This window comes from Geotrypetes seraphini, chromosome 16 (genome assembly GCF_902459505.1).
Source record: "Geotrypetes seraphini chromosome 16, aGeoSer1.1, whole genome shotgun sequence".
In the NCBI taxonomy this organism is placed as follows: domain Eukaryota; kingdom Metazoa; phylum Chordata; class Amphibia; order Gymnophiona; family Dermophiidae; genus Geotrypetes; species Geotrypetes seraphini.
The window spans coordinates 46,708,380-46,718,919 of record NC_047099.1 but is presented as its reverse complement, the minus strand read 5'-3'; the positions used below and the strand labels follow the sequence as shown (position 1 = coordinate 46,718,919).

Below are 10,540 nucleotides of genomic sequence, written 5' to 3'. Positions count from 1 at the left end.
GAAGAAATGCTTTTGCTTCTACTTCTCTGGGGGTTGTACTGTATGCAGAGTCTTGAATCTTAGGCTTTTCTTTGTATATATTAGTACTTTTAGGGCTCCTTTTACTAAGGTGCGCTAGCGGTTTTATCACATGCACCGGATTAGCGTGCACTAGCCAAAAATCTACCGCCTGCTCAAAAGGAGGCGGTAGCGGCTAGCGCACACGGCAATTTAGCATGCGCTATTCCGCACGTTAAGGCTCTAGCACACCTTTGTAAAAGGAGCCCTTAGTTGTTGCATAAGGGTTATCTGTGTTCTGGTAGGAATGAGTGTTGAGAAGCATACAGTGTGCTTTGTGCACTTTAATTTTCTGGTTAACCCTTATGTGTTGTTAATAAGATTATACTGTGTGTGTATATCTGAAAAATGAATGGAAAAAATAGTGTTACAATTAGTATTATTATGGGGGCGGGGTCTGCGGCGGAGATTGGGTGGAGATGGGCGGAGTCAGTTTCTTGGTCATATGTCTCTTTAGCTGTAAATTACAATATTGGTATTAAGACTTAGCCAAAAGGAAAGATTTATAAACTACAAAGAGTTTTACCTCATGCAAAATAAGACATTCACTACTTTTTTCTGAGGCCCTCCAAGTACCTACAAATCCAAAATGTGGCCCTGCAAAGGATTTGAGTTTGAGACCACAGACTTAGCCTGTGTTTTGGATTTCGGCACCTTAATGTGATTGAGCATGGACCCCTGCAATAGATCTTACCAAAGTGGAGAAGCTATGTCTGCAATACAGAAGCAAACATGCCAGTAAACAGAACAGTGTCTGAGGAGGGGAGATTTAAAGCGATTTTGTAGAATAGGATATTTGGTTGGTTTTCTTGTACTAAATTCCATAATTGCTTTCAAATTTCAGTCTACAAAGCAAGACTATGGTGTAAAAAGGTTGAAGAACACTGCTTTATAGCAAGAACTGCATGAGCCCTCCCTCTTCCCCTATTTCATTTCTTAGACATTAAAAATAAGGCAGTCAGCCAGAAGCCCTCCATGATTATTACAGGTAAGAAGAGGGGCAGATATCCACACTTCTTCTAAGGGTTAATCACCAACTTATCTGTGTGTAGAACCTTTAAGTGTCCCCTCACCAGCATTTCTCCCTGACTCTATGCAGGACACCAGTAAAGCTCTGTTTGATGTGCCTTGCTCACCTCATTTATGACAGTTACCCTCTAAAGCTAAGAGCAGTGTGGAGGGCAGTGAAGGTGATTTGTTGCCTCCAGTGGCCCCCATGAAGTCAAAATTTGGTGGTTGTCGTGGTTGTTCAAGTCTTGCCATATCCAAATAAGTGAAACCGACATTTCAAGCCATCCAGAAGGCTGGAGATTTCAGCAGGAAAAACTGTGGGTCAAACACTTGTGCCCAACAAATCTCCCTGCCAAAATTTAATTTTGTGACCAACGGACTTTCCCGCCAAAATTCAAATTTGTGTCTACCATCTATCCTGCCTTCCCGAGGAATTCACCCATCTCACACCCCAACCAATCAGACTTGACAACCCACTATATAAAGACAGACGTCAGTTCCACTCGCTCAGACATGGCAATATTCATGAGGCCAGCTGTAGAAATCACAAAGAACATCACACTTTAGTCTACAATGAAGAAGCTGCTTCTTGCTTTGAAAGACAAACCCTACTCATCTTCAAAAGGGCCAGGCGTAGGCATCAGCTCTAGGAATGCCGGAGTTCCCCCAAAATCAGGTCTGTCACTTGCTCACTCTTATGGACCAACAATAGCTCAGAAGAGGCTAACCTAATATTGGGGGGGTGGGGGTGGAATCTGGTATTAGGGATTTTTGGACAATGATTCACAGTGAGGGAAACATACCTGCAAAGCAAAAAGAGACCCCACTAACTGAGGACTTGAGCATGCCCAAAGTGCCTGCCCCCCAGGACACATTGCCACCCTCCTTCACCAATCAGATATCTTTCCCATTAGAAAGAAATTGCATTTGCATAGTTAAACTAGGACAGGCTGGGGTGCATCATCTTCTGACAAGCTCTAGGTCATCTTAAAGTCTCAGAAAACATGAATGAGACAGCCTTTCTGTCACCCAGCTCTTTACTGTTAATGAGAATAACTTTTGAATCTCCAATTCACCATGCAATATTGTGTTTTTGTGGGTCCTGCTCCTGACCCCCATCCTATTTCACATCCCTACTGGAGAAATAAGCTTCCCTGTACTTCAGATTCAGAAAGAGGTTGCAACGCCTGGGAACTCAACTTGGCAGTGTGAAAATCTCCAGCTCCCTCTAATTGACAGGAAATGAAAAACCTACCCCTCCCCCCCATTAGCTGGGGGCTGCTTCCACAATCCAGTGCTTGCACATAGACCTCCCCAATGCATACAGAAACAGCACAAGATATACACATTCCAAAGCGACAGGGGAACTCTGCCGGTCCAAGAGCAGACATGGAAGAAGAGTCTACGAGTGAACCTGGCCACATGCTGAGCTCAGGGTTCCGTCCATAGGGCTGAGCTGAGCAGCAGGCTTGAAGTTCTCTTGCGCCAGGTGCATCCTGAGTACAACAGTTACCTTCCCGGTCTGACCTGAGGGTGGGGGAGCTTCTGAAATGGATGACCTTTGCCTACTTTTCAGATTTTGTTTTGGCGTTAAAAGACAAGACGATAAAGGTAAAGTCAGTCCCCCTGTATGCAAATCCCAACAGCTTTTGGGGGCTGCCAGTTGAATGACAGTTTCTTGGCAAACTATTAGTGGAGTGGTTTGGCATCATCTTCACCAGTCACCTTTACTTCCCTGCTAAAGCTGCTTTCATTTACTGACCCAAAGCAAATGGATGTCTGAATTGGCCAGAGGGCGGCTACTTCATAAAAATCCCACACTAGCCTGGGGCTTGAACAGTTTGTGGACACAGTAGGCAAGTAACTTATGAGAAGATCTTGGGGGAAATGGAAAGGGAGAGTTTGAGTTGAGTCTGGACCTGAGAGGAGGGGGCTGGGGACCAGGAAATCTGCCACACTCTCTCTCCCTAAGTGCTTTGGGACAGGAACTCTCTCTATATTTGGCTGTGTGGTATTCCCACGGCAGATTGATTTCCTTTCACTGGAGAAAGAGAACTTCAAAACATTTAACAACAGGACTAAGGAGAACATTTCAATCAAACTTTCTGTGGTTTTAAATCGGTTTGCTTCTTTTGTCTTAAATGTTTTAATTTTTCATGCAGTACATCACAGTCTCGACCCCCGTAACTTCAGACAAGGGGAAAGGCAGAAGGGACAGACCTTTTCAGGCAGAACTGTTTAGCGCAAAAAACGCTGTTTTTCTCGAATCCGTTTGGCTCTAGATTTTTGTATTATTTTTCGTTGCAGGCAGTAATAGGAAGGGGTTGTTGATATAACCAGCAAGCACTGGTGTGTGTGTATCCATGTAGTGTCTGTCTGTATGTGTATGCGTGCAGTGGCAATGTGTGTGATGCCACTGTTTTTGTGTGTAGTGTGTGTTTGCTGTGAATATGTTTTATGTGTGTGTGTGAGATTTATCCGCTTCCTCATCACAACACACGTATACCAGGTCACAGGCTTCAGTGACCCAAGTCAGCAGATGATAAAACTCATCGATATAAGCAGAAAAAACAGTTTGTTTCCTTCCTTTGGAACGTTTTTTTTTTTCTCTGAAGAGTTTTGGAAAGTGGGTGGCCCGAGTTTCTGTCCAGTCTCAGAGGCTGCCAAAGCGCTTCCTCCTGGCTTATCGTAAACATGCTCCTGTCCTCCCCTCCCCAGGAGGAACCTCAGAAGAATCAGACCAGCCAGCAGAAGAGGTGAAGGGGCCGCCTGATTGCTTTTTTGTAACTGCTTCCAGACACCCCCTTCAGCACCAGTCATCATCGTCTGTTTCGCTGTACAGTTCATGCATTCCTTTGCGGGAGCCCCCTCCCCGGGGCTTAGCTGGTCCATGAGAATGGTAGTAACCATTTGGCAACCGCCGCCCATGCCTTGAGGGTGAAACGGACGCCGTGCCAGCCCGGGAAGTCCTGGGCGGCCGCCCTGAGCTGGGTGTCTGTGTGCTCTCATATGGAAAGGATTCTCCACTTGGTGCAGTGTAGTCAGGGCTCCTGTAGAAGTTTCCATGCCGCAGTGCCACTGGTGCTTCCGATGTGTGAGGGTTCGGTGCTGACCATCGACTGCTGGCATGGCGGTGCGTGCGGGGTGACTCGTTCCGTGGGACTGAGTGCCTCTCCATCCCTGGAGACCGGCTGCCGCTCATCTGCTCTCCTGTGTGGTGCTCTGCAGGGAGGTGAGGGTGTCTTCGAGAGTCAGGGCTGGAGATTCGGCATGGATGCTGCTGAGAGCTTGTGTTCACAGGCTTGCGGACCACAGGGGAGTAGGACACGTGCGGCCTGGGTGTGGATGGGGTCTGGGGGAGCTGTCTGCGTCCACGCCGGGGGGTGCTGGTGCCAGATGTCGATGGGACTGGGCTCGCACTGACGGAACTACTGCCCTACATGAAAATTAAAAGAAAGGAAATCAAAAGAAAATACAAGAAAAAGAACCAAGAAGAGATGGAAGGACAAAGGGGAAGCAACATAACCAGGGAAAACAGACAGAGAGGAAAAGGAGATCGAACATTGTAATGGGAAGTAGGGAAAAAGCCACAGCCATAAAAACAAATGAAAAGACAAAATACAAACAAAATAAAGAGAAATGAGAAATGGAATTTCATAAGTTCTGGGGTTAAAATAGCAAAATATTTTTAAATTGCTCATATGCATCTGAAGAAAAAAAAAAAAAAAAAGAAGAAATAAAAAAATAAATGAAAATAAATGATTAAAGCATCTGGGTAATGAAGCAATGATGGGAGGAGAGGGAACCCAAGAGAAAGAAAGGAAATTAAAGCCACGGCAGGTGTGGACCCTGAGAAGCAGAGTTGAGACATGGTGGCAGTGGCTTAGAGTCACTTCAGGCATGGGCGTGGCAGAACAGCACTGAGAGGTGCGATGGACGGAGTGGCATTTGCCTGAGAGCTGCTGCATGGGAGAGCAGAACTGAGACCACCTGTGGCGTTGTAAGGGAGGTGTGGACCGCATTGGGCGTCAAGTCGGCGGGGGTGCTGGCACCTCTTTGCCCCATTACACTATGCCACGCTCGCGCCATCCCTCCCCCCAAGGTCTGCCTGTTGCTCGCACCAGCCTGGATCCCCTCTGAATCACTTCCGGGTCACGGGGCCAGGAATAATAATAATTTTATTCTTTTATACCGCCATTACCAAAAGTTCTAGGCAGTTTACACCAAGAGAAACTGGACAGTCAGTGAAATGCATTCATTCATACCATAAAAATAAAATCATACAATAAAAAGTTTAAAATATGGTTACAATCTTAAGAATACCAAGTTAAGTAATAAATTTGCCAAACAGAGAAGACACTTCAGAAGGAAAGTCAACACTGGCGCGAGGAGCATGCTGCTGAAGCCACTTGCGTTGGTGAAGATTAAGAGGTAGAGCGCAAGTGTGGAATGGGGGGGCAGGAAGGAGTGGGGGCATGGAAAGGAGGGTGCCTCCTACCCTTATTACGCCACTGGTGGGCTCGGACATAGTGCAGACATAGCAAAGAGTGGGGAACACTGTGGAGACACAGATCGGAGAGAGAGCCACTGCAGGTGGAGATAGGGTGAAGACATGTTGGGAGTCACAGTGGAGAGAGATTGAGAGCCACTGTAGCTGGGGGCACAATACTTTCTCTCCCCTTGTTATCAGCCCAGACCGAGTCCCTCTCCTCATGCCACCAGTCCACACTACACAGTCACATTCCTAGTATCAGCAGCCCAGACCAAGGAGACTTCCTCTAAGTCTCACCAGTCCCGATGAATTCTGATTGAAAGATATCTCTCTCTCAATATTAGCAGTATACAAAGGATTAGCATTTCTCTGACCAATATGAGCCAGTCCCTGGAAGTCTGCAATGACATGAGCCTAGCTGGAAGCTTCCTGCCTTTTTTAACACTTCCTCTCTCTCTTGCAGATGAGCCATGTGGCAGTCCACAGACTCGGGCTCCCTCCAGAACCCAGTGTCCTGCAGCTTGGCCATTAGCTATAGCTTTAGCTCTGCTTCCCTGATCTGTACAAATCTCCTGAATGTTCAGAAGTGAGTGCTTACCAGAGAGGGAAGGGTCAGCACGAGGTTTGCTTTCCCTTGGGGACCAGTGCCATCTGCCTCACTTGTATCTCTTGAGGAAGACAGACCCACCTGCCTGTACGGGCCACATTCCCGGCCCTCACTGGGAGAGCGGGACCAGCGCCGGTTGTAGTCATGGTGGTCCTTGTCCGATGGTGTGTGATGGTGGTGGTGGTGGTGGTGATGGTGATGGTGATGATGTTTTCTGTCCTTGGATCTTCCTCGTTCCTGATCCCTCTCTTTAGGAGGCAGGTCTCCTGACTGTGTGGTGATGCTCAGGTCTGTTCCTAGCCCTGGTGCCAGCGAGAGAAGATACAGAGAGAGTCATTCTGCTTCTGAGGCTCGAGGTCACCAGTGCACAGGCAGGAAGAAATGGTCTAACACTGATCAGTGCAAAGGTTTCACTGCTGTTACATGCAAAAGCTGCTTCCCTGGTACTCTAAGCACCGTGGCAACCACGTCTCCCCACATGTCCTAGCGCAGTGGGCAGCGAGAGTGGCATACACTCAGTGTCATGCAGCCAGCTAAGTACAGTTTGCTGCCTGACTACTGGATGTCACTAAAAGAGCAGCTAGTCAGGATTTTTAAGATAATTCTGATCTAGGAACTGCAGAATTGGACCACGTCAAGAGTATCACTCACATACAGTCACAGAGCAGGAACAAGCATATATTTCACCAGGGATCTCACATTCATGGGACTACTCCACAAAATACTGAAAAGATATCCCTCGAGCGATCGCCAATCCCCACCCAATTCCAGGAGTATAGGACTTATTCTCTTAATACACATGAGCAGCATTATCAGCTCAACTTCCAGAATGCGCTAGGGTGTCACATACTCCCACTTATAAAGACACCCTGATACCCAACCAGTGCTCCGTACTGGAGTCCTCATCATTTCGATGGGGCTGCTAAATCCAGCTGTGGGCTACTGCTGGGCTGTTCTGAGATCCCTGGACATATCCTCTGAAAGCTGTACCCCACTTCTGCCTGTCCTCTGCTTTTCCTTGCTCGTTCTGCACACACTCGCTCTTTGCTCTTCATTCCTTAATCGCAGCTACATCCTTCCTCCATGCACACTCACACACTCCCAGTGTCCTATCAAAAGCTCTAACCTGTGTCTATGTCTGTATATCTGCTGAGTGAACGCTCAGACGTTCGATGGCTCCTTTCCCTCCGTCGATGGCGTTGGTTCTCCTCTGGAACGACCCTCTCCAGGGAATATTCATCCAACCGAATGCCTTTCGTGTGTGGGTGTCCCAGCATGGAGGCCGAGCGCTTCATGGGGCTGGCGTCAGCAATGGTCTGTAAATAAGAGGTTGATATAAACACGTTGCTTCAGCACAGAAGGAAAGCTGTTTCTCGGTACATTTATTTGGGCATGCCTCAACCCCCCGATGCCACAGAGATGCCCTCATTTGCGAACCTGGTAAGGAGACTGGAAAAACACTAGCTTCCCTGAAACCTCTTTATCGTGACAGTGAACTGAGGCACTAAAGCATAATATGAACCCCCCTCCCTCAATGTCACATAGTGTCAGAGACTGGGACTGAGGGACAGGGAGAGAATGGGATATACCATAGGGTCTAACAAAGAAAATCTGTGACAGAGGTAGGGATTAGAACTGCTTGCCCTAGATCGATAGCATGGAATGTTGCTACTCTTTGGGGTTCCAGAATCTTTTGTTACTCTTTGGGTTTTGGACAGGTACTAGGGACCTGGATTGGCCACCGTGAGAACGGGCTACTGGGCTTGATGGACATTTGGTCTGACCCAGTAAGACTATTCTTATGTTCTCTAAACTCACACACAGAGTTTGTGTCAGAGCTGTGGATTAGAACCGTCAGTGACACAGAGAGAAAGTGACTCCCCTAAGGTCAAACACAGAGAATCAGTGACAGAGCTGGGGATTAGAACTGAGACACAGGAGATAAAGTGACTCTCCCTGAGGTCATAGACAGTGACAAAGCCGGGGATTAGGAGATAAAGTGACTCTCCCTGAGGTCAAGCGCCAAAAGCCAGTGACAGAGCTGGGGATTAGAACTGAAACACAGAAGAGAAAGCAACTCACCCTGAGGTCACACACAGTGACAGAGCCAGGGATTAGAACTCAGGCACAGGGAGAGACAGGAACTTATCTTAAGGTCACACATAGAGTCCATGACCCAACCAGGGCTTAGAAAAAGAAAATAAAGTGATTTATCCCAGACAGACTCATTAACAGTATTGGGATTATACCCTGATGCCCTGCCTTTATCCTGCAGCCCCTCTTTCAGTCTGCCCATTAACAACCTGATTTTATAGCCAGATATTTATGTATCTCCCTGAGAAGTATATAAAGTGCCTGATTTATAAAGTCAACCTAGGCGCCTATGTGTCTTTGTAAAATAGATTCCCAGAACCAGCTCCAGCAGCACCCAAATGTCCATGTACCTGTTTTGAAAAAGCTATAAATACATTTCTATGGACAGTGTGTACACATGTAACTTCATAGAACACGTGAACAAAGCATCTGCGACTGCTCCTCCCCCCACCCCCCTTGGAATGCCTACATATGGTACGATCGTGTCAATGTGCATATTCGGCTAAGCAATTTCATGAAACCTCTGTCAGAACATAAAACTGGCTTTTACACAGAGAAAGATTGCCCAATTTTTGGTCAAACCATTAAGATCCCTTCACCAAGATCTGGTAAATTGCAAAAATCAGTTGGTTAGGCAGCCAAACATAACTTTACAATGGCTAAGAACAGGCAGAATATTTCATTTTCCAAAGGGAGATCCAAGTAACATCTCCCAAAACTTGTCTGTCTAGAGCAGGGGTGGGCAACAAGGGCCGGAATCCAGTCGGGTTTTTAGGATTTCCCCAATGGATATGCATGAAATCCATTTGCATACAATGGGAGGCAGCGCATGCAAATAGATCTCATGCATATTCATTGGGGAAATCCTGAAAACCCGACTGGATTCCGGCCCTTGATAACTTGATGCTGACAGAATATACGAGGGCTCTTCAAAAAGTTTCTGCACATTCATATTTTTGCAGGAAATGAATGGGGCGGGAGAAGTGGTAAGAGGGTGTATCGTGGAATAGGGCACAATGGAGGAGTCATGAGGATAAGAAGTTAATAATTCAGCCACGGGTACACTGCGAAGACTAAACACTGACAGTGTTTCAGAATCAACACCTTTGTCAAGTCTTGAAGGATGATTTCTCTATTGCATGAATAGTGCATTAAGCACAGGTAAATGTTTGAAATGAGCAGAGCCAAAAACTGGAGTCCAAAGCAATGCTAATGGTCACGACAAAGGTACTGATTCCAAAATATTGTCAGTGTTGAGTCTTCGCAGTGCTACTACCGTCTACTCGTAGTTGAATTATTGACATCTTATCCTCACGACTCCTCCGTTGTGCCATGCTTTTGTCATTGTTGGAATGCCATGCGAGCAGTCAGGCAAAACAGGGTAACTATGTGGAAAAGTGGTGTCATTTGCTTTTGAGATATTTAAAAAATAAAAGTGCAGAAACTTTTCGAAGAGCCCTCGTACAGTTATCAACTGTAATAACATCTTGGCAGTAAGAAGAGAGAATATGGAATCAAGGAACAGCTCATGCTGAATAAAGACATCCATCTCAGTGTAAAATGTACAGAAGAAATCACATTCCCCCTGTGATATGCAGATGGACACTTTCACATTTCTAATACCAAGATCCAGCTGTTCTAGGTAATAATAGAAACTGATTTAAAGGAAATCATATTGTAGAAGTTTAAAGGTCTGAGTGTATTACCAAGATCCAACATAAGATAGTTCAGGGAGACTCTCTGTCACTGCTTCTGTTTTCCATTCTGTGGCCTAAAGGTTTAGCCTTACTCTTAATGATGCCAATGAACCAGAGGATAGATCACATTTACTGAAGATGACTTGACGCTCTACAGTTCCAGTGACTAGCAATTAGCTGGTCAAATAGTGAAAAGCTGCTCAGATGCCACTCAAAATTGTTTTGAATGCCCTGTCACACTATCTTCATCTAAAGTCTTCATTTCAGATATTTGAGAGATCTGAAACAATCCTCTTTATTGACGTTAGAGTTTATGTGATGGTATGGCTGAGAGACTTAATTTCTGTTATCTTTACTAGTAACAGAATGGCATTTCTTATCATATTTTATTTTATATTTTAATCTGTTGGATTGTTTGTTTGGGGGGTTTTTAAACCAGCATGATGGCACTGCCTTTGGGCGTATATCAATATGAGCAGTTAATGTAGTTTGGACAAATTCCTGGAGGAAAAGTCCATAGTCTGCCATGATGTAGCTTTAACGCGGCATCTTGAAAGCATCATGGAGAGTATTCCAGAAAGT

The 10,540-nt window shown here is 45.9% G+C and overlaps 1 protein-coding gene across 2 annotated transcripts in view; it reads right to left on the bottom strand.

Annotated features, from left to right (window-relative positions):
• Positions 1 to 3,664: 3,664 nt before the first annotated feature.
• Positions 3,665 to 10,540, bottom strand: part of CACNA1A (calcium voltage-gated channel subunit alpha1 A) — a 134,752-nt gene continuing 127,876 nt past the window's right edge. For both annotated transcript variants that reach the window (XM_033924194.1, XM_033924195.1), the window contains exons 44-46: positions 7,294 to 7,483; positions 6,249 to 6,469; positions 3,665 to 4,504 (exon numbers count right to left, since the gene is read on the bottom strand). In XM_033924194.1, the coding sequence (XP_033780085.1) occupies positions 3,875 to 4,504; positions 6,249 to 6,469; positions 7,294 to 7,483 (1,041 nt within the window). In that variant the 3' untranslated portion in view covers positions 3,665 to 3,874. The remainder of the gene's footprint in view (positions 4,505 to 6,248; positions 6,470 to 7,293; positions 7,484 to 10,540) is intronic.